This window comes from Platichthys flesus, chromosome 16, assembly GCF_949316205.1.
Source record: "Platichthys flesus chromosome 16, fPlaFle2.1, whole genome shotgun sequence".
In the NCBI taxonomy this organism is placed as follows: domain Eukaryota; kingdom Metazoa; phylum Chordata; class Actinopteri; order Pleuronectiformes; family Pleuronectidae; genus Platichthys; species Platichthys flesus.
The window spans coordinates 16,894,874-16,919,099 of NC_084960.1; the positions used below are offsets into that span (position 1 = coordinate 16,894,874).

General features: G+C 39.4%; 1 protein-coding gene across 3 annotated transcripts; it reads right to left on the minus strand.

The window, feature by feature from the left end:
• Positions 1-821: 821 nt before the first annotated feature.
• On the minus strand, positions 822-11,938 carry LOC133971233 (splicing factor U2AF 65 kDa subunit-like). Of its 3 annotated transcripts, none has more exons than XM_062408512.1 (12): positions 11,820-11,868; positions 10,134-10,166; positions 9,992-10,085; positions 8,871-8,974; positions 7,908-8,059; positions 7,691-7,807; positions 7,059-7,197; positions 6,869-6,948; positions 3,255-3,377; positions 3,085-3,171; positions 2,560-2,802; positions 822-2,076 (listed from the first exon to the last, which is right to left on the minus strand). In XM_062408512.1, the coding sequence occupies exons 1-12, from the start codon at positions 11,866-11,868 to the stop codon at positions 1,945-1,947; spliced, it is 1,353 nt and encodes a 450-aa protein (XP_062264496.1). In that variant the 3' UTR covers positions 822-1,944. The 3 variants fall into 3 exon arrangements, with proteins under 3 accessions (XP_062264496.1, XP_062264495.1, XP_062264494.1); XM_062408511.1 differs by having other exon boundaries at positions 9,944-10,085; positions 10,131-10,186; positions 11,816-11,868; XM_062408510.1 differs by having other exon boundaries at positions 9,992-10,166; positions 11,820-11,938.
• Positions 11,939-24,226: the final 12,288 nt, after the last annotated feature.

A 24,226-nucleotide genomic window follows, 5' to 3' on the forward strand; every position in this document is an offset into this window, starting at 1 on the left:
TATTTTTTATCTGACAGAATGTCTCATTAAAAACAAAAGAGCATACTTAGGGGTAGAATTAATTTTTTGCCTAAAATGCACTAAATTGTTACCAAGTTTGTCTTGTTTTAACATGGTTTATTTTTAAATTCAGACAAAACATTGCTAGTTCTGAAAAAATTTAAAATTGCAAGAACCATAACGAATACCTTTTATCACTTCTGACTAATTTAATGTCAAAGATAAATCAAAACGAGATAGAATAATATGACACAAACAGGCTGACAGTGGATGCACACATTTATTCAAGGCAGTGGCAGTGGCAGGGATTGTACAAACAAATAGGATTTAAAATTTCTGGTCATCCAAAATTTTATAAAATACTGTTGTTTCTTATTTATACATGAAAGCATAGTTTATTTTAAAACAGAGCAGATAGGTTGCTGTAAACCTAGTCATCATGTATTTGTATAGATAGTGTAATTTATTAAGCAGACTAATATTTCATAATAAATTATGGTTTAATTGAATCTATTTTCTTCAACAGGTGCAAAACTGCACATAAAGACTAAAGCTTAAAAATGTATTTACTATGCTATCTACAAAGCTTAAAGGTTCATTACTATATGCATATATATTGTATTGTTGAAATGAGGCCATGAAGACAAATTTGTTATTCTCATTTTGACAACAAACTGACTATTGCTGGTTCAAGAGAAACTATCAACTTTTTTTAACCCCCATCCCCTTACTTTTTCTGTGAAATTTCAAAGTTTGTCGGTCTCACACAAAGCACCCCCCCCCCCCCCCCAGATACTATGATAATGTGACAGATTAGCAGTTTAAGTTCTCAATTGAAATAATTGATTTAAGACAGACGTGGACAAAAGGAGAAAATAATTATTCCGTCAGTTTCTCTTGGTTGAAACTGTGACTGACAGATTTTTTCAGCAGCAGCTAGCAAACAAGTTAAGCTAACATCAACACTGCTTCATGAATTGATTGAAAAACGACTACCCACTGTGATTAGTTAAGCACCCAGGACCAGTTACCATACAGTGGTTTAAAACGAAACAGCTGATTCATGTGACATAAAAGCTACAGCATAAATGACTGTAGTGAGTTAGAATAAAACATGTACTTAGCATATATATAGCCTTTGCTTATTGTTATGGTATGTAAGTTGTGATTGGACAATCACTGTTTGGGGTTGGGGTTTAAAAACAGTCAACAGTGTTAGATGAATTCTTTTCAAATATTACGATTCATATTTTATTAGTATAATTTACTAACTGAAATAGCTTCCAGTGTGCAAAGTTATATATATTATTTATTATGTTTAAATATGAATGTTCTATAGGTACAAAATGACCCTTGAGGCTGTTTCTTCTCACTTTTGACAAATCGACATTTGGTCTATGCAAGTATGTGAGCACAGGTAACAGCAACACATATGTTTAAGGAACATTGATTTGTCATGTAAAGACAAAAATAATTTATTTGGAAAAAATGAATAAATAAATAAAAAAATTATCATAGCCTCACAAATAACATTAGGGTGACTTCTCAAGTCTGGCTCTAAAAGAGAAATAAATGTTTGTGCTCAGGGGGAATTTTTTTTTACTCATATAGTGCATACTTGATAGACTGCGACTCTGACATTGTCTGGCAGTATTAGTTCAGGTTTACATGTCACATTCATTCTACTGCAAATGTCACGTAGACGATTAGATTGTTTTGAATTCAGGATGAGTTCAGTTCACTGTAGGGGTAATAGGCTAATAGGCTAAAGCTGGAAAATAAATATTCAGGATTGAAGAAACACACTGCAGTTTGTTGAGTAGAAGATGTAACAAAATATAATTTCAAGGTCCATTCTCTATGGACACGTTCACAACCTTCAGAGTAAAGGAACTGAATCTTACGAAAGGAGGATGGAAATGCTCGGTCAGACCAGCCTTTGCCTTAAAACTCGTGTCTGTGATACATGTCATGGTCGTAGTATTTGGTGACAACCACTCTGTTGGCAAACTTGCGGCCGGTGAGGGCTTGCATGGCTTTCTGACAGTCAGCAGCAGAGACGTACTCCACAAAGATCTGAAATTAAAATAAACAGGTACGAGGATCAGACCACGACTTCAGATGTATGAAGAAACTAGAAAGTCACTTAGTAGAACAGTCTCCTGAAAGTCCAATGAAATTTCACAAACTCATAGATGTTGGTCACCTAAATCTGCCAGGTTTTTTAAATCAAAGACCATGAATTATTCTGTGGGAAATCCGGGAAAATGTCAAAGAAATCGGTTAAAAAGTGTTTTTCTTGTCCTATGTCCCATCATTCCAGCAAGTTTCATGGAAACAAGTTCAGTAGTTTTACAAAATCCAAACAGCCAAAATGACAGGGCCGAAAACATGACCTCCTTGGCAGAGGTAATTAATACTAATTATGAGATTCCTGACAAACTTAAAGTACGGGCAAAATAAGGTTGAAAAAAACATGCTGGAAAAATGATCCACATGTCCTGGAGATGACAAAGTCTTAACTAAAAATGGAAATAGTTGTACTAACACAGGTCTGACCTTTCCACAGCCGGGGACTTCCACTCCATCGACAGGTCGGGGAATCTCGATGGAGCGGACGCTGCCGTACTTGCAGCACTCCTCGCGGATATCTTCCAGGATCTCCTCGTAGTCTTCGTCCTCCACCAGCTCCTCGGGCATCACCATGTTGAGAAGGCACAGCACCTCCGTTGGCATCCCAGAGTTCTGCAGCCTCTGGAGCCCCGGGACCTGCAGCGTCACTGGGGTCTCTATGATGGAGGTCTGCAAGTGAAGGAAGGGAAATACACATCAGCTCAGACGAATAAGAGCATTACTGTACAAACTCAGTGAATTAATATTAATATAGTAGAAGTAGTAATTTCTCCTTTGACCTTTCACTTTCGCCACCTGCGATTGTAACATTACAGTCTGAAAGATACATAGTGGAGGCAGCAAATCCAATAAAAGTCAAGCTTTCTTTACTTTGTTCAACAGAGGACATTTTGAATAGTCACAGACAAAAAAGCTAATGTGTGAAAAATAATATATATGTGGATCACTCACAAGGTTGGCGTTTTTAGCTCCGACACTCGCCCTTTGGACGATCAGCTTTTTGTCTCCCAGCTGCATTCCATTGAGCCCGGCAACGGCCTGATGGAGAACACACAGAGGCTTCTGGGCAGCAGTTCAACTTCACAGTTAATGAGCTCAGTGAAGCCCCACACCATCGTTACCTGATCAGTGGCGCTGATGTCAACATATTCACAAAAGGCGTAACCTTTTGACAGCGACGTGGCACTGTCCTTCACGAGATTGAACGCTTTGAGGGGCCCGAATGAAGTCAAGAGCTCCTTCACCTGCACAAAAAGAGTCAGACGGCAGCATGTGAGACTGATAGGTCAAAGTGACCATAATATTTTATTTTACAGAATAAATTCTAAATGTCCATCTGATACTCAAAATGAAATAATAGGGAATGGAGTGAAAACATAAGCTGCAATGTGTAAAATGTATGTGATTAAATACAAGATTACATTATTTCAATTTTCATCATCAGGCTAATTTCTAAAAAGAAACAGAGGAATAAAAGGGTGTATAATTGTCTTTTGAGGTCTAAGTTTAACAGAATGAACGCCTGACGACAATAATGAAGTTGCAACTTCTATTTTTTTGTTTTCCTTGATTATTCATTGTTTTGTCTGTATTTAAATGAAGCCCCTTACAACTGCAATTCAAATTTGTTATAATGTTGAAGCGTTAGTCTGACACCCAAAGATCCACAGTTTACTATGTTTATTAAGAAACCAACAAAGATCACATCTGTGACCTTGGAATCAGTAAATTGTAAATAGACTTAGATTATTATTTTTTAAATCAATTATAAGAATTGTTGTCATTTAAAGCGACACTCTGTACATTTTTTTGAGCAACATCACCCCACTGTGGGGATTTGGCTCCTTTTTATGAATCTTTTCCTCTGGGCCTCGATCTCTTCCACATGCAGACAACGTTTAAAGTCACTAAGACTGAGATTTGTAGGTGCCACCTACTGGCCAAGCATACTTGTTTGAGCATTTAGTTGTTTTTTGTTCTTTTCTGGATGGAGATATTTTGTAAAACAATGGTCAAGCGGTGGAATTTTTTTTATTATTCTATGAGGCTCTTTTTCTGAGCAAGGAAACATTCTCTCTATTTCAAGTCAGTGAACCATTGAACTCATTGATCAAGATGCTGGTTTAAGATAAAAAAATAAGTTGCATAGTGTTGCTTTAACTTGACATTGACTGACTTTTTTATTCACTGACTCATTGTTTTAGCCCTAATTTATTCCAAGTTTTACACATGAATAGAATAAACAGATAATCGTCTCATAGTCAGAGATATAATATGAGAACAAACTAAGAAGTTTATTGTTGAAAAAAGAAACTCAACTCAAGTATAGTTTAAAAACTGACTTTGTGACTGCACCAGAACAGTCAACCAGTCTCACTTTTACATTTAACAATGAATACACCCCCACCCCATCAAAAGTAACCACCACCAACAAGTACATCCCCGGGTCCTAAGCGCGCTGCAAAAGCGTGATGGGAGAAAACAAGTAGCCAGTAAGGGAGCCTGCTGGCTCAAAGTGTATCCGTGTGAGGACCAGAATGTCTTACTTGCCTTGTGTTACATGTTGGCATGGCAGCAGTAGATGAGTACTACTGAACAAATTATGAGCGCAGACTTAACGATCTTACAGGCCCCTAGCTGGGGACAAAGTGGGGGGAACAAAAATGAAAGAGCTGTGAGTATCAAAGCAGTGGAAGTGACTGCAAGTATTCAAAAAATAATAATAAGTTAGTGAATATATACATCAGGCAACGTCATGTGCTCTGTAAACTAATTAAGAGTTAATGAGACAGAAGGGACAGTTAGAATTCAATTCACTGTGTAATACACGATGGAGCTCAACTGTCAAACAGATTCTTCTGCAGAAGTCTTTTAACTTGTCAGGAAATATTCACTGTAAATGTTTATATTCTCAAATAAAAAAGTCTAACCTCAAGTTCTCTTGTACATTTCATTTCGATCAATTTCCAAAGTACACTGTATTTATGGATGTGTTTGATTACATTATGTTGCATCCCCTTTCTCCTCATACTGCCTGTGAGCCTGTGACCCATAATGCATTTCAATAACCACCTCTCACAGAGACTATGCTTGTTCAAAGTAGCTGCACAATATAATTGAGTAGATGGAGGATTTTTTAGGCTAAAACTGATATAACATTGTCAATAGCATAAACTTTATATAAATATGAACGACATGAGAGCTTCCAAAAATGAAGCCAAAACATCACCTGGGGGCTGGTTGCAGTTTAGGTCATAAACAGAGCCTCCCCCATGTGGACTAAATTAAAAGTCAAAGTAAGCATTAAAATATTTTTATCTTAAGGAGGGTTAGATTTGAATGAATTATTTTTATGAAATAAAAGTGCTGATACGTGATTGACAGTTGAGACTGGTTGGTTGACTGCGATACTAAGCAAGCTTCACTCCACGAACAAGACCGCGACACATGTATAAAGGATATTTTGGCTTCATTTTTGTAGAGTGGGTCGTCCATCTTTATTTACAGTGTATAGTCAATTATCCTTTTTTTCATAGATTAAAATCAGGACTGAAAACTTGTTTTTTTTAATAATTGGAATTGAGATATGCTTTGAATGAAACATATTACGTTCAGACAAACTACTTGTCAGCCCCCTCTGCTGGCAGAGTTAAGCTTGAAGGTGCAATTAGATGACATGGATTGTTTGATCAAACTGGTCGTTTTATTAATTTTATATATATATAAAGGCTAGATGTCTCATCCACGTTTCCGGTCAACGGAGTCGAACGTCCGCACATGGCAGCCATCTTGCCACAGGCGGCTCGCCTACCCATTACATTGAGTTGGTAGTGGTACATGTACTTTTTAAATAAAAAAAATTACAAAAATTCTTGTCTCTGACGTTTGTAAAAAACTGAACCGTTTAAAAATCGGTTGAGAATTTAGCAAGTTATGGATATTTAAAAAGTACGTACCACTACAACACAATGTTCTGGGTGGGGGAGCTGCCTGTGGCAAGATAGCCGCCATGTGCGGATGTTCGACTCCGTTGGCCGAGACATCTAGACTTTATATATATCTATGGTTTTATTGGTCTGACTCCAACTACCTTAGTGATGGATAATCAAGATTTTTATATTGATAAACTTATTATCATTTTTTTGCTTCAATAAGATTTTGGCTTAATAAAATTAAGAAATATAACTATATCACTATTAAGACATTTTAGAGAGGATTTCTTTGACGTGGACTTTTTCTTTGACAATGAAACATTCAAGCCTAAATACCACACAGAAATAACTTTATACAAGTTTATCGAACTCTAATGTGAATTTACTGGACTTTTCTTTCCTTAAAAAATGATAAGCTTAACATGAGGCAGGTTTACTCAAATAATCAAGTCACAAAAAGCCTTATTTTAATATTCATTTAAGATCTGATCTGTGTTATTGAGACTTATTTTGAAATATAGCTTGTTTATCTGTAGAAGTCGTCCATTGTTAGTATTTTACACTATAGGAAACATATTCATATAAGATAAGTCACACATATAAGTCATTCATTAGTAAGCCCTATCTGTTTTCCTTATTCTGTGTTAAATTATTAGGTTTTTGCATTAATGCTTAATGTTTGCTTGTAACCACAACATGGTTTTGGATTTTCAGGTCATAAAGAAATTAAAAAAGAAGCAGGTGAGAGGAAATAAAAAGAGGAAACATGAGTTCACCAGTTCATCAAGTTTTCAGTTCAATACCTGGTCGTCATTTAAATAGTTGGGCAGGCCTCCAATAAACAGTTTATGTGGGGAATCAGGAACGACAGTGGAAACGACACCTACACAGACGGAAGAAGGTCAAGGTTAAAACTCCAATTAAAGTTCTCTACATCCCATAACTGAACTTGTGATTACTGCAGGCCAGGAAAAAAAGCCATCGGGAACAAACCTGGGACATGGAACGCTGGCTGCTCTGAGATACCTGGTAAAGGTCGATAGTCGTGAGGTCGTCTAATCTTCAGAGACTGACCTTGGAAAATGATTCCATCGAAGGCCATGGCCTGCGTCGTCTCGTCTACTGACCGGAACTAGAAATAAAAAAACAAACAGTGCTTTGAGACCTCTGCTGCAAAGGTGCCTCACAGTGACACGATGCAAACTTGTAATATTGTGTGAAAGAGGCAGGAAAGATAAGAACTTTCTGCAGCATCAGCAAGTCTCAGTTACTGTCACACATGTATTTCAGAGATGTAGACCATTGATGTAACATATGGTTTTGACAAATGTTAAATAGATGAAGTTTATTATCCCCCCATCGTGGAGGTTATGTTTTTTGCCCCTGTCCGTTAGTTTGTATGTTTGTTTGTGAGCAAGAGGTGAAGTACACAACAATACATAAGCGGCACACAAACACAATCTTTACTCTTAGAGAAAATAACTGGAATAATTGAAATTGATAATTAAACAATGGTGGAACAAAGTCAGCAAATACTTGTTATTGTTTTTCATGAGATTTCTCTGACAGTCATACAAATATTGAATTGTCCTTTCCTGGTTTTCTTTTGTGTCAGAAACACGTACCTCAAGGAAAGCAAAGTTTTTATCCTGATTAATCTGCACAGCGAGTACAGGGTTACTTGGAGCTTGTGAAAGGCCTGCGAGGCGCATCTGAGCATTAAAGAACTCGGCCATCAACTCCTGCGAAGAAAGACATAAGTGACATGAAGATATCTGTGTTGGGTAAAAACATCACAGTCATTGGAACTAACAGAAGAAAAAGAGTAACTGGAGACTTTACCTCGGTCACCCCAAAGGGAATATTTCCAACATAGAGGCGTCTGGCTTGTCTTGTCATCTGACTCCCAACTATGGGTACTTGTGTCGATGCCGCAGCCAGTCCAGTGGTGGTGGATGTTGCCAGAAGAGCAATTGTTGGTATCTGCCCCGCTGCTGAGAAAAATAAAAAAAACAGAGAGACAAACTATTACATTCTACAACCTTTAACCCCTCTTATTTTATAGCATTATTTATTATCATTGTTTTTAACAGTTTTTGTAGTGACTAGATGATTCTTATAAAATGATCATGGATGTGACCACATGACAATTCTGTAAAAGTGAAATGAATGTTAAGAAAGTAAATTCCAATGACTGCAGTCCTGTTTGTGCTTCTAAACAAGTTTCAACAACAATGTTAGGATCTGATTTGTCCTAAATATTTGTGCATGCTGACTCTACTTGTTTAAACCAAACTGCAACATAATAATACAATAAATATAGTAGGTGCATTATTTACAAATAGTTAGAGGGATAAAAGAGAGAGACCACTTATGTTAATATCGACAAGGTAACAATAACATTCTTGTGATAGAAGCCATACTAAGATAGTAGTGGTAAATCTGTAGCAATAAAAGTATAGTGATAGTAGTGATAACACTGTATCAATAATAACGTAGTTATAGTAGCAATAACATTGTAACGGTAACAATGTAGAGATAGTAGTGATAACATTGTAGCAATAGTTTACTAAGTTTGATACAAACTCAAGACTTGTGCCATGCTCCAAAATATGGAGAAAGAAGCAAAAAAAAAATAGAATGTATAAAAACTCCTCGTTTAGAGTCAGTACTAGAGCCTTGTTCAGCTTTTTACACAAGCTTATAATAACATTAATGTATGCAAGCCCCTAAGAGAAGTGCTGGTAGGTGTAGCTCTGAATACATCGGACTCAACTGAACAAGCAGAGAGAACATGTGAAGTACCTTGCATAGCTTTATATTGCATTGGTGTGATCTTTTCAAAGCCAGGAGGAGGAACGTCCCAGTATTTGCTGGTCTTTTTCTTCCTTGTTCGCCTTGGAGAGTGACTAGACCCAAAAGATGAAATTTCACATCAGTGTATGGTAAATGGCTTGTATTTATATAGAGCTTTTCTAGTCTTGATGACCACTCAAAGAGCTTTACAGTACAGTTTTACATTCACCAATTCACACACACATTCATACAGTGCATCTAATCGCAGCAATTTGTTATTCTATGGGGGGCCATTCAGGGTTCAGCATCTTGCCCAAGGACACTTCGGCATGCAGATGGGTCAGACTGGGGATCGAACTGCCGACCTTCAGGTTGGAGGAAGACCACTCTATCCCTCAGCCACAGCCGCCTGTATATGCATTTGTCTTCCAAAAAAGTTATACATAATATCCAAATTACAAATACATTTGCAATGTATTTGACATCCATTACTGTTCATCTGTTTTAAACATGATCATTTTAGAAGAATTTTTAAGGAATAGTTAACGAAGGCTGAATTTCATAGCTCCTTCAGTTTCAGAATCCCAGTATGGATTTATTGTTGTGGTCTACTCTAAAAGCTCTCATGGTTCAGTTTAAAGTCCAGTGTGTGCCACCGGTGAAGCTGCAAACAGGAGACAGACACAGAGTTCTGTAGCATTTAGCAGCTCAAGACCCGGATGTTTCCCTCAGGCAGTGGTGAAGACCAAACATAGCAATACAACAGAGGGAAGAACTGTACATAAACAAAAAGTGTTTAAAAGGTGATATTAGTGTTGAATAGGTTGTGTTTCTGTGGCCCCCAAGTGACCACCAGTCTCACCTGTGGCCCCCTTTCTATGTGGTCTTCTATAAGTCTGCAGTGACAAAGGTTTAATTAAACCTACTTTTACTGAGGAACATAGTACATGGACTTATAGTACACAGTATAGGTTCACAAACAGAGTATCTGAGTCTCAGTAAATAATAGATGGACCCAGTGTGTGATTCATGTTGAGACAGGTGCATTTCCCCATTAAAATCCTGCCTGGTGAGTCTGCTGCTGCTGTTGCTGCTGTATGGGCGGCACAAGGCAGCTTTCATCCGCTGACCTGTGCTTCTTGTGGTCCCGGGACGAGCTCCTTCGGTCCCGGCTCTTCCTGTCCCTGCTCCGGCTTTGTTTGTCCCGGCTGCGGCTCCCTCTGTCTTTGCTCCGGCTGCCGTGTTTGTCACCTCGGATCGGAGATCCACTGCGACTCCTCTTTTTGTGTCTTTCTCTTTCCCGCTCTGCGTGATCGTTAAAAGACAGCAGCAAGCAATATTTACTAGCCTGTATGTCAGCCTATAATTTATGTCGATTTTTCTGGTGAGTACTACTGTATAATGGATACTGGGCTGCAAATATTCAATTCAGGGTATGAACATATATAGTAATCATTCATGTGTCTTTAATTGGGTTTTAAACAACTTAAACATTACTCTAAAGCCAAATACTCTTCCACATCTTTTTATAAGATAGAGAAGCTCTGACACCGTTCAGTCTCCCCTGGAATGTGTGCTGCTTCATATTTCTTTGAGAAACTTGACAGTTTAACGTGGCCTCACCTCCTGGCAAAAGCAAATATCAGAGAGAACAAGATGTGAGACCTTTTATCAAATCAATAAGAGGTACTCTGTATTTTGTTATAGATCGGATCCGTGCACCTGGAAGCTCTGCTTTGATTAAATGTTGAGTGGTAAACAAGCTTCTGTGTTGTGTGTTACCTTATCATCTGTTGCCTTTATATAAATTGCTTGTACTTTAAAATATCAGCAGACGAATAAAAATGCCTGGCACATTTCCCGAAAGCCCAGGAAGACTTTTTTCATCGAAATAACAGCCCAAGTAGAAAAATAATATTCAATTTTCAACACATGTTACAAAATTAAATATAACAAAAGTTATAAAAAATAAGAATATGATTTTTTCTTTAAACACAGAAATATTATGTGTTTGTATCTGTCATCTGCTCAGTGTTTTCACATGACACTAAATTGTGGATTAACTTTTGAATAAATCTGCACACATAAAGATTATTACTACTATTTATGTATTATAATAATAATCAATGTAACAATGAGAAGCTTTGATACCCTTCATATGCGTCTGTACTTTAACCATTTCTTTTCTGTTGTGCCACGCTTTGTACTTTTTGTTAAAAAACTTGAATAAATAAATCTATAAATAAAGTTACTGTTATGATAAACAGTAGAGGTTGTTTTTTTTATTCTTTTTTTTTAAATAATATTTTACTACCATATACTACCAATATTATACCAACAAATCTGTCAATCTGACTATTTGATATATTTGGTTCAAATCCAAATCCCACTATTCTTATTAATAATAATAACAATAATAACGTTCTCCATCAACATCATCAACTTTGTAATAAGTGCAGTCTAATGTGACCTAACATGTTGTAATGCTTCACAAGAACAAGGAAACACTGAGCAGATTTCAGAGAAGTGCAATTCATTTGCAATTTAACTGCTAGTTATGGATGCCGAATTAATAGCTACATGAAATAGATTCATACATTGTCATTGGGTCCTTTTTTAGCAACGTCAATATCATTGTCGGAGAGCACAATATTATAAGAAGGCGCAAACATGTAAATAGAGTTTCGTATCTTGTCGTCTCGCGCAGGAGGATGCGCAGTAAATCCACACCGGTACCGGACAGCGTTTGAAATAGTGCGTAAAAAGGAGCCAGCGGCTGTATGGAGGCAGTGTGGGTGAAGGCGAGACCGTGAATTAATGCTGACATGGAAAAGGAAAGGAGCTGAGTCACAGCCGCTGGCAGGTCCTGTTATTCATTCATTCAAGAATCGGCACGTTTGCGCTTCATCGCCAGCAAGCAGCGTCACACCGTTTTCAGTCAATGGTCCCAACTCTCACCTTGTCGATTCTGGCTCAGCTGCTTCTCAAATTCCTCGAAATCCGACATTGCTCCGGATGTTTTGATGCGTGGAGAGACGGAGCAGGTCCGGCTCGTCTGATGAGGCAGCGGTGAACCGAGCAGCTCCGAGGACAGAGCCGCGAAAACCCGCTGACATCTGCCGGAGCCCAGACACACACGCGCGCACACACGCACACAAACACAGTAATCACACTGCATCCGGCGATCCTTCAAAATAACACCGTGACCCGAGATCACCTCTCCCAAGGTTTAGATCCAACATAAGTACAAAATATGATGTCAGGCAATATATCAAATAACCGTGCGCGATTTCACCAACTTTACTAGGTGTGTATATAATCTTGTAACATCAATGATCTCATTACTTGTCTATTTTTCGATGAGAAAAATCTTGCTACTTGTCTATTTTGATGTAATTATAATCTTAGAACTTGTTTATTTTTTAAATATTAATAATCGTATCACTTGTGTGTGTTTTCAAATATTAATAATCATATTATTTTTCTTTATCGATAATCGTATTGCTTTTTCTATCTCGGGTTATACTTGGATTTAAAATCGAACAGTCTAAAAAAAAACAATATAATAGTTAATCAATCAGTGGTGTAAACCCGCGATAGCAAGTGCATCCCTCAGCATCTGAAACCTGGTGTCCCGTGCACATTATGTGCATTTTTATCCTTTGGTCAATATTCTGTTTTAGCTTAGTTATCCCTGCGTCATTACTAGCAATATTGGAACAACATTCAGTATGAATAACTTGACAAACACCACCCTGAGAGGCCAGCAAACGGACCAAGGCCATTCTGTTCTCTGTTGCTACACGTGCTACATCGTCTAAGTGCCTTGATGTAGCTGCTATGGCGGCTGTAGAAAGATTCATGTGATGTTCTAACACTGTGGATAGTGATTGAATCTCTTCTATGGACGTAAAAACCCCATATGAGGGTGGAGTGATGATAGCTCTGCTACAGATACTTCCCTGTTTAGGGGTCCTAAAAATGTTAGATAAAGACTGTGGGAACTCTTGGAAAGCAGCTCTAACCCTTGTCCCGACAGACTCATTACACCTTCTCTGGCAGTGCAGACTGTGTGTTAAAAGAAACAGTCTTTGTTTGTTTATAATAAGTAATATTGGCTGTAATTATGTGGCTAGGGTCCTGTACACAGAAGAAACATTTGACATGGGATGCACTCGCAGGAGGCCAAGCAACCGAACAGTTACGGGTTGAGGATTTAGCTGAAAATATAGGCTTTTAACAATTACGTACATTAAATCCTAAGAACATTATTTGGTTTGAGTTTTCCACGGGGCTATTCACCATCCTGTCATGATGCTATAAGTATACTCTGGATTACTTACTGGCCAGCATTCTGTCTCATTGAAGCTTGCAGGCAGAGATAAGAATTCTAGATGATGTTGGATCATTGCATGCTTGGATATTTTCCACAGTACTGCAGTTTTTAACTCACTTGGTTTGTGCGCTCTGTTAAATAATGATAAGATGATGTCCATTTCACTGTCGGGTCGGTTATGATGAGTTGATCCTGGCCTTTCTTCTCTTTTCTTTTTTAGTTCCTTCTGTTTCTTTTTTGCCGTTTCTTCCTTGGTCTGCAACAGCTGTTGGTTGTTATATGTTTGTTACACCTCAATGAGAGCTGTTGTCTTTCTTCTGCTTCTGTTCCTCGTCCTTGAGGGAAGCAGGGCTGTCTCCCTGGGCCTCTGTCTCAAGTGGCGGCACCTTTGCACAATGGCTAGCGTGTGTCCCGGTGGTGCTTTCTTTCACATTAACCGCTGTAGGTGTGGTGAGGAGCACTTGATGGGGTCCTGTCCATCTGAGTTTCCTCCAGTGCTTCCTCTTTAGGTCTTATATCAGAAACCAGTCTCCTGGTTCCAGGTTATGCAGCTGGCCCTCTGCTGGTTGCGGGATTGTTGCATTTACCTAAGTTTATAAGGCTCAACTTTTTGGTTATGTGATCACAGTAACTAAGCATCACATCCTCTAGCATTTCTGAGTTGAGGACTTGAATTCTTGGGGGACGGCCATCCAGGTATCCATAGGTCTGCCTGGAAGAATTTTAAATGGGGACAGACCTGTTCTGGCCCTCCCCCTCCCTATTATGGTCAGTAACACTACCGGTAGTGCTTTTATCGATGAGAGTCCTGTGTCATCAGAGCACTTGACCAGTTTGTTTTTAATTGTTCCATGTTCTCTTTCAACTGCTCCACCCCTCTGTGGGTGATAGGTGCAATGCTGTTTCAGATTGATACCTAAAATTTTTGAAAGTTGATTATTTACTAAATGAGTTCCGTTATCACTGTTGATTTCATCTGGGATACCCAGGGGGATGATTTATCGCACTAACAGCTTTGCCACTGCAGAGGCATCTGCTTTACCTGTAGGGAAAGCTTCAACCCCTTTAGAAAAACATGTCAACAGCCACAAGACAATATTCCTTTCCTTCACATGGTGTTAGTTCAATGAAACCCATTTGCAAGTGATCAAACGGTTGGCCAGGGGCTTGTATGTCCTTGGCCTCTTGTAGTGTTGCTTGTCAGAAAAATGTAACATTTTGAAATAAAACATTTTGAGTAATTTGTGAAACCAGACAATTTTCAATAAAAACCAAGCTGCAGCGGCGGCTAAAGACACACTGCCGCTGATGTGACGTTGTGTAATAAATCTCTCATTTGATTTTTGTGTGTGCAACTTGTGTTTCTGCTTGCATGGCTATATTTTGGTCACCCCCAACAAAATTTCACTCCAAGGTTTTTTGAAAAGTTTGCAGCTCTGTTAATATTTAAAAAATGTTAAAAAATGTATAAAATAAAACAATAATATTCAATATTCAATAGACAAAAACTTTTGAAATTTGCCGCATCTGGGGAGCAAGCAGCAGAGAGGAACAAAGAGTTACCTGTTCAATGCAAACATGTCAAAAAGACAGTTGAATTAACTGTCCTTTTTTCAAAAAGAAGGAAGAGTTGCATGACGCTTCGAAACAGGTCAGAAAAGCCTCGACAAGCGGCGACAAAGGGCAGTTGCAGCGGTCATGTTGACGAGCAAAACCGGCAACAGCAGGTCAAGTTGCCCGCCAGCCGGAGCGGGAGATAGCTACAGCGCCAGCAGTCAGCCAGGTGGTCCACCAACAGCCGGAGCAACAGGCGGGAACCGCGCCATCAGCTGGCTTGATTTCACAGCAGGATTCAGAAGGAGAGGAGAACGCTTTGAGTGGAGAAGAGTGTGGGACGTCCAGCGACAGGTCAGGGATGGGATGCACACTGACAGCAGCTCAGTTCAAGGTGAAACAGACTTTCTACCCCTGGCTTCTTATGGAAAATTCAGGTTTGGGCTGTACAACGTGTAAGGCGGTCGGGACTTTGGGGCCAGAGAAGACGGGGGGGATGAAACTCGCAAAAGAGTGGGTCTCATGCACAGTAACCTCATCTGCTCCAGATATTAAAAAACAGCAACGCGCACTCAGAAACAAAGTATTTGAATATGCCCGTACCAAGGCTCACATGGCAGCAGCAAGCATTCTTGAGAATGCTAAAACAGACACTTTAGGACAGGTTATAATTAATAGTCAGTCTGAACAGATTGCCAAGTATAAGGAGGCTAAACGTTACCGTCCCGCTTATGGCTTCGAAACATGAGATTGATTGCCAAGAGTTAAATGGTCTTGATATGGGGAGGATTTTGCATTCCAATGTTGCATGTGCAAACATACAGAAACATATTTCGGAAGAAATGATAAGAAAACTGTTTGAAAAAATAGTACAGTGCGCACCCAAACTCAGTATAATGCTGGATGAGTCAACCAGTTTAAGCAAAAAGAGTTGCTTGGTAATATATATTAGGGTTCAGCTGCCAGATATTGACAAGCCTACAACATTTTTTACTGAACTGGTAGAGCTAGATGATCTAACTGCTCAAGGCATTGTCCATCAACTATTATCTGCTCTAGAGTGCCTGAATTTGACTCAGGATTTTCTCTCTAAAACCCTTATTGGAGTAACTTGTGATGACGCTTCTATCATGTTAGGATGCAAAAACAGAGTAGCGAGTAGGCTCCAGGCAATTTTCCCCAACATTACAGCGTGGCACTGCTCAGCCCACAGGCTTGAGCTCGCAGTCGCGGATGTAGTGAAAGAGATGGGTGCTATAAATCACTTTAAAATATTGATGGACAAGTTATATTCACTGTATAGCACATCTAACAAAAACCGAATGCAGCTGAGGGAGTATGCAGAGAGCCTAGATGTCCAGCTATGCAAAATAGGTCGGATTTTAGACACTGATGGGTGGCATCAAGTTTTAGAACCGTTGAAGCAGTGTGGAAGAACTATCCAGGACTTTACAATCATTTCAAAACTGCATCAGAAGATCCCTCCCGTGATAGCGTAACGAAGCAAACATACAGTGGACTTGCTATGCACATATCTTCGCATGCGTTTGTGAACAACTTAAGCATCATTTGCGATGCATTGCAATAATTATCAGAGCTCTCAGTCGAGCTTCAAGGAGGCCGGCTGCCTGCGCTTTAACATTGCCAACCCGCGCGCAGTCATACGAGCCTACAGAAAACACAGAGTCTCGGATGGAAAAGACATCCTCTTTGAACTGATGGAGTTACTTGTTGCTGTCAACAGCATTCCTATTGCGAGTGCTGAATGTGAGCGCAGATTTTCGCAAATTAACTTAATTTGCACTCCCAACCGTACCTCTCTGCTCACATCCACCATATCATCTTTACGCTTCCTAAATCTTGTTGGACCCCCCCTGGCTAAATTCAATCCAGTCCCGTACGTGAGGTCATGGGTGGCAAAAGGACACAGAACTGCCACAGACACACGCAGTAAAACCCGAAACAGGGAGGAGGAGGAGAATCCGGACATGGTCGTGATGTGGGGTGTTTTGGACAACTAAATATAGTGAGCATACTGTCTATTAAAAGGCCGCCGTGCCAATCTCTAATAATAATAATGGAAGATTTATGTGATTTATTGTAAGCTTTGAACTTTTATTTTTTATGTTTTACAAGTTAGATCTATGTTGAGAAATTAATTGCTCACTGTAAGTCCCACCTGTGTTGATGTGGGCATTTGCCTGTGCTGTGCAGTATAGCCTAAAATAATTGTTTATTATTGTCATAAAATTTGAACCATGGATATTATTTGAAATTAAGGCTTGTAAGTCCCAGAGCATTGTCAGTGGGCATTTGCATGTTTTTTTCAGCACCGTTTTCTGTATGCGCTCCGGGACCTGTGCCCGTCTCGTCATCCCTGGCTGTCATATGTACTTTGCACCTTGTGATTTACAAATTAAGCACTGCTTTGGGCATACGTCTGAACGTATATGATTTGCCCTGGAATGTGAAAGCAAACAAATTCCCTCAAATTTATTTAATTATCATTGTTAAACAGAGCAAAACATACAATTTATATAAAACAACTGAGAGGCTGGATGAACTGGGAAACTGAAAAATCCATTAGCCAAATCAAAAATTTAAAATAAAGAAAAACCACATGCTTTCTGGTGGAACCAGAGAAACTTGTATATTATTCTCTTTTTATTTTATTATTGTTAACATTTATTCAATAGGTATTCTTACTGGTGAGTGTGCACATGGAATGATAATTCCGGTTTTTACCAGGTTTAAAAATACTGGAGTTATCCCTGCAACTGCTTCTGGTTTGCGTGGATGTTGTGCTTTGACATTACCGGTATGTGCTCTTTGGTGTCACGTTGAGAGGTTCAGTTTTAACTAATCCCAGATCATACTTATCACTAGCCCATACATTTTGTTGCACTTCTTGTAACTCTGAAGAGTCAGTGGTTAACTGAGAACTGCACATCATTTGCTTTAGCTAGAGAAACATATGGTGATGAGTTATGTATATTCAAGAATTTGGCTACAGCTGGGGTCAAAACAACAGTCAATGCGCACATCCTATTATTGTAATAGACCCAATCACTAGTAATACAATCGCTTTCTTTATCTTCCTCGAACCAGCTTTTTCCAAACTCTGTGTCTGGTCTTTCACTAACTGTGGCTGTGTAATGTAAATCAGATGCTTGCATGACACTATGTGTGTGTGTGCTATTTCAAGCAGATCTGAGGTTATGTACATGGGCCCAGAGGGTAACAGGTCCCATTGGTGATGGCTGATATTACAGTCAGGAATTACTGTTTACATCCTTTCAATTCATCGCCCCACTCCTGCCGACTCAGGCTCCAGACTAACTTCTTTTACAAGCAGCACATATCTTCCTACTGAAAATATTAGGAGCACAAGCAGAACATTTAGGGGCACACGTTAAATCGACCTACCTACCCCCCATTAAATAGACAACTTAAGCTACAAATCAGGAAGGCTAGTCAGACTCATGCTCAGTAATCATGTCGTTAAAGTTATTTTCATCAAAAGTAGGCAAGATTTTGTTAACGAGATATCTGATACTTTGTATAGATTTCAAAATATGAATATTGTGGCTACTTTTAATGAAGTTACCGGATCAAACAGAGGAATGAAGCAGAATAAGGGGTGGATTTATTGGCTAAGCACTAAATCGTGAAGACGTCATGGACAGTTCATTTGGCAAATCGGAAGGAAAACAATAACCAAAGGAAACATTGTTACACAATGGCAGCTGGGATGTAGCTCATACAGGGAGACGTCTTTATGCAGTGCAGCAGGAGGTGAGCACAGTGTGGACAGCCATGGGGCAAAAAATAGGAGAACATCTTGACCAGGCCAATAGGACAAACTGAACTCAGTAATACACTGCATGTAATATAATGACATACTACAGGATTATGTGATTACTGCCAAATCATTAGTGGAGCATAATAATTCACTGTAACAAGTATGTTGGAAAACGACAAAAGCTAAAGTAGGAAATTGCAATGCATGCAGTGGAGGAACTGAGCTTGGAAATGATTGGAATAGGGAGTAAGCTTCATTATCAGAGGGTGACAATTATTTAATGTGACCTAGATAACTCTGATTCACACACCCTCAAAACAGTAAGTTGCCATCCGCTAATAAACTGAACAAAGAAGAAGATTGGTGGGTGGCAAACAACATCAAGGTACATTACTGATAGTATGTTGCAATATCCTACTTCCTGTCCTTTCTACTTCCTGTTCTTCTTCCTCATTACTTTATCCCTTTAACCTTTTAACTTCAAAAGGTTGGGTGAGTTTCCTATCCCTATGATCCCACCTTTGATCAAAGGCTAGAGAACATATATATGTTAGGCATTATCCTGATGTTGGCTGAACAAAGCAGATGAAAAGACTGGTATATTGACCTGTTGAGACATTGGTACAAAACTAGTTACTAAACCAAACAGTCACCATGGACTCACGCAGACTCAATCAGACTGCCTGTGCGAATCTCCCTCCGGTGACCTTGTCCCCGATTGTGTTGGATAGGAACTGCATGGCTGAGTCTCATGACCAAGATGAGATGAACAGGTCCAGTGTGAACAGTTTATGCAAACAGGTTCTTAAACTGTCCACCAGGGAAATCGAAAAAAGCATCAAGGCAATTGTTTTAGATGGGAAAGCGAAGTCCCCAAGGATTAAATCAAATGTACGTCCGGACCAAAGTTACTTTGGTATAGATGAAGAATTTGTCGTGAAGAACATGAAAGAAAACCTTCCACAGTTCTGTCACATTCCATCGAATGAATCAGGAAGGTACTGTGAGAGCTTGTGTGAATTCAGCCGGTTAATTGCTCGAGAGACTGTGAGCAAAATAAACAACCGCATAGGCATGATGCTGTCAGACACTTCTGAGGGAAGCTGTGATAGTCCTGAAACTTTAAACGCAGTGATTGCTCTAATTGGCAATATAACAAATTGCTTCCGCACTTCATCCACCACCCACAGTCAAGCAGAAGAAAAGGACCTTCATGAGGAGAGTGGTGACCAAGTAAGATGTATCTCACATCTGAGAAAGTCAGAGGAAAATTCTGACGGAAATGATGAAGATGGCAATTCTGGAGATGAACCTTCTGAAGATGATAATCCGGGAGATGAACCTTCTGAAGATGAAAATTCTGGAGATGAACCTACTGAAGATGAAAATTCTGGAGATGAATCTTCTGAAGATGAAAATTCTGGAGATGAACCTTCTGAAGATGATAATCCTGGAGATGAACCTTCTGAAGATGAAAATTCTGGAGATGAATCTTCTGAAGCAGACAATTCTGGAGATGAACCTTCTGAAGATGATAATCCTGGAGATGAACCTTCTGAAGATGAAAATTCTGGAGATGAATCTTCTGAAGATGAAAATTCTGGAGATCAATCTTCTGAAGCTGGAAATTCTGGAGATGAACCTTCCGAAGATGAAAATTCTGGAGATGAATCTTCTGAAGATGAAAACTCTGGAGAGGAATCAGATGATGGAAGTGTCAATGGTGAAAAATTTGACGCTAAGGTGGATTCAAAAATGACACAAAGACATCGTTTGTGCAAAACCTCTGTCAATCCAAGGCATCCTTGTGAGCCAACACAGATGTCAACGCCGAACTTAGCTCACGTACAGCTTGCCTTGGTTATTACAGGACTGGTAATGTATACTATAAAGAAGGCCAACATACCAGAGAGTTTGATAGATGAGCAAAGACTTATCAAAAATCTTTCTGAGAAGGCAAAGCAGCAGATCAAGCACGATAAAATGATCGTAACAACATTCAAAAATGTTGAGAAGATCCACAAGGCCGTGTACAAAGAACTGCTTAACAAAATTGGCACTGAGAAGGAAGTCCTGCAATTAATGGAGACACAGATGTGTGACTCCGTCTTCATCGATGAATTGAGGATTCAATTGATGTCACCTCCACCTAAAAAGAAAGGATCTTTCTGCCGGTTCTTCTCTTCCATGAGCAAACTGTTCAGGGGGGGATTTAGGACCTGATCTATTCTGATCCCGACTAGAGAGTGCTACCTTGCATGTGTACTATAACAGATTGCACGTCTGGTTGGTGGTCGTTTTGCTGGTCATCATTACTTGTGATAATGATAACAGGTGCAAACATGGTGGAGGTGTTGTGCCCTGGAAAGGGGAGATGTTAATAAAGCGACTCGGACACGGTGTTTCTTCTGCGTCAGCTTCATAGAGAATTGTTTATAATTCACAGAATCAATTTACATAGTTACAACAGTTCTTTGAATAAAAAATACTAAACAATGTCATGCATTTTCTTTCCTTTCACTTATCCTATACAGGTAAATGGACAGGTAACAATATATGGAAATGGCCTATTTATCCTTGAACATTAACTTAAATGACATATAGAGCTGTTCAGGCTTGGACTCTGATCATGAGACAGAAGATGGTAGTGATAGGCCATTTTGTGACGCCCATTGAAAATTCCTCCAGAATACGTACATTTTCATCACTTTATAACTTTCTGCAAATTTTGGTAAGAATTTGAGCAGCCAATTAATTTGTCTGAATAATAATAATGATAATAATAATAATAATAATAATCCTTACAATTTCAATAGGGCCTCACCCTGTCAGTGCTCGGTCCCTAATAATCCTTACAATTTCAATAGGGCCTCACCCTGTCAGTGCTCTGGCACTAATATTATGATTTCTGCTACTGCGGAACATGTCTCCAGGACAACATTTTGTGATGATAACACAACAGCAAACTCAAACCAGTTTGAAATGATAAATAATCTTCAAATAAACGGCAGAACCTAACGCTATTGTCCATATCAACAATTTGTTATTGTGATGAGGACAACATCTGGTTAAGATATTTTTCTTTTTAAACCTTGATTGGAAGAATTGTTGTGCCTTTCATTTCTTACAAACACACGCACGGAAAACTTATCTCAATAACAAAAGAAGTATTAAAAGGACACCAAAGTTTACATATGCAGTGTTTTGGGGTTTTATCATTTCCAAAAAAATCAAAAAACCATGACCAACATTTCTTAAAATTGACAATTACATTATTAAAAAACAATATAAACATATGGAAAATCGTGGTGTGTCCCTGTGGGAGCTAAACATGAACAAATAAGATATGATACATATCTCACTATTTGCAATTACTTTATAATAGTGGTGTGCACAAACAAACAAGGAATACAACTACACACAAGCCCCAGGTTTACTGGGGTATGTGTCCACGTGATTTGATATATTGCACATTTGCTGGAAACTTTTTGCACTGATTTGTAATATCAGCTCAGACAGGTCTATCGTTTTAAGATCTGAATTATTTCCTGAGCTCAGTTGTTTTATGATGCTGTTTTAATTTTAATTTTTTTAATTTTTCAGGTGTGACGACCCCTTCCACCCTCACATGGACACTAGGTGTCCCTGTTCTCCCTTTTTCTGAGTTACAGGTGGAGTGGGTGTCAGCAACAATCAGAGCACATCTCGGCCAGGTGTGGCCGAGGTGTCCCCTTAAAAAGCTGGCCAGATTGGTTGATATTTTTTCTGGCCGTGCATGAAGACGGATGTATCTCAATATATCAAGACTTGTCACACTTGTCAGATGACCGGTAAACCTAATCAGAACATTAAGCCGGCCCTTCTCTTCCCCATTCCTGCAATTTCTCAGCCTTTTGAGCATTTGATAATCGATTATGTTGGTCCCTTACCACGCTAAAAAACTGGAAGTAATTACTTGCTTACAGTAATGTGTCAGAGCACGAGATATCCGGCCGCTTATCCGTTTTGCTCAATTACAGCTAAATCCGTGGTTAAAGCTTTAACCCAATTTATTTCTGTTTTTGGGATCCCTAAGGTGATCCAGAGTGACCAGGGCACAAATTTTACATCCAAACTTTTTTCTCAGGTTTTGAAACAGCTGGGTTTGAAACATAATTTGGCCTCAGCGTACCACGCTCAGAGTCAAGGGGCGTTGGAAAGATTTCATCAAAAACTAAAATCTCTGTTGCGTAGCTATTGTGTGGAGTTGAGTCAGGATTGGGAGGAAGGTTTACCCTGGTTGTTGTTGGCTGCCAGATGTGTTCTTCAGGAGAGCACTGGATTTAGTACAAACCAGCTTGTGTTTGGTCACACGGTGGGTGGGCCAATAACAATACTTCATGATCAAGTTATGCAATCAAAACCACCCCTTAATCTGCTGGATTATGTGAATGGTTTCCGGCATAGATTGTATGTTGCGGGCGAGATGGCTAAGGAAAATTTAGCATCTGCTCAGAGAAAAGTGAAAAATATTTATGACCGTAAAGCCGAGACTCGCATCTTCAGTCCATGTGACCAGGTTCTGGCTTTGTTGCCACTAGTGTGTTCACCGTTCCAAGACAAGTTCCACGGCCCTTTTTCAATTTTGAGTAAAGTGTCGGATCAAAATTAACTACTTTCTACACCTAAACGTAGAAAGTCAACTCAGCTCTGCCATGTGAATCTGTTAAAACCTTATTATAGTCGTGAGTCACCTTTTTGTGAGAGAGTACCGCAGCAGACTGTAACACCTGTGCTAGTGACAGACACTGTTGGAGGACACTCGCTGCAGCGGAGATGTCTGTACAGGTAGAAGATGGTGTGGTTTCACCTGGTGAAAGCAGGCTGCGGGGTCGAAATTCCGAGTCACTACGTGATTTAAAATCAGTATTTGGCCATTTGTCCAGTAAACAGTCTGCTGAGTTGTCTGATTTGCTTAACAACTATTTGTGTTTGTTTAATGATGTTCCAACTCGTACACATTTGTTGGAGCATGGCATTGATGTAGGTGATGCACAACCAGTCCGCCAGAGGTTTTACAGGATATCTCAGGAAAAACGTAAGGTAATGGAAAAAGGTATAAAGTACATGCTAGACAATCGCATTGCTGAACCGTCAGCTTCCAGCTGGGCGTCTCCATGCTTGCTTGTGGATAAATCAGATAAAAGTCCTCGGTTCTGTACTGACTACCGTAAGGTAAATGGTATAACAAAACCAGATGCTTATCCACTGCCACGCATGGAAGACTGTGTAGATCAAGTTGGTTCAGCTAGTTTTGTTAGCAAGTTTGATCTGCTCAGAGGGTATTTGCAAGTACCTCTGTCCCAGAGAGGGAGAGAGATCTCTGCTTTTATTACCCCATTTGGACTGTTTTCCTATTCAGTGATGAGTTTTGGATTGAGGAATGCACCGGCAACTTTCCAGCGCCTCATGAACATGGTCGTGTCCGGGCTGGAGGGGTGTGCTGTGTATCTTGATGATGTAGTGATTTATAGTGATACCTGGGAAGATTATGTCTGCCGAATTAAAAGTCTGTTTGATCGCCTGCGTGACGCCAACCTAACTGTCAACTTGGCAAAGTGTGAGTTTGCTAAAGCCACTGTTACCTATCTGGGTAAAGTGGTAGGGCAAGGGCAAGTACGGCCTATTCAGGCA

Bases quoted from the DNA above. Each gene is read 5' to 3' on its own strand.
- LOC133971233 (XM_062408511.1), bottom strand. From the start codon at position 11,868: ATGTCGGATTTCGAGGAATTTGAGAAGCAGCTGAGCCAGAATCGACAA. The intron at 8,060-8,870 runs GTACTTCACATG...TATTTTTCTCAG, and splicing joins GCAATATAAAGCTATGCAAG to CAGCGGGGCAGATACCAACA. The intron at 3,172-3,254 runs GTAACGATGGTG...GTTCTCCATCAG, and splicing joins ACATCAGCGCCACTGATCAG to GCCGTTGCCGGGCTCAATGG.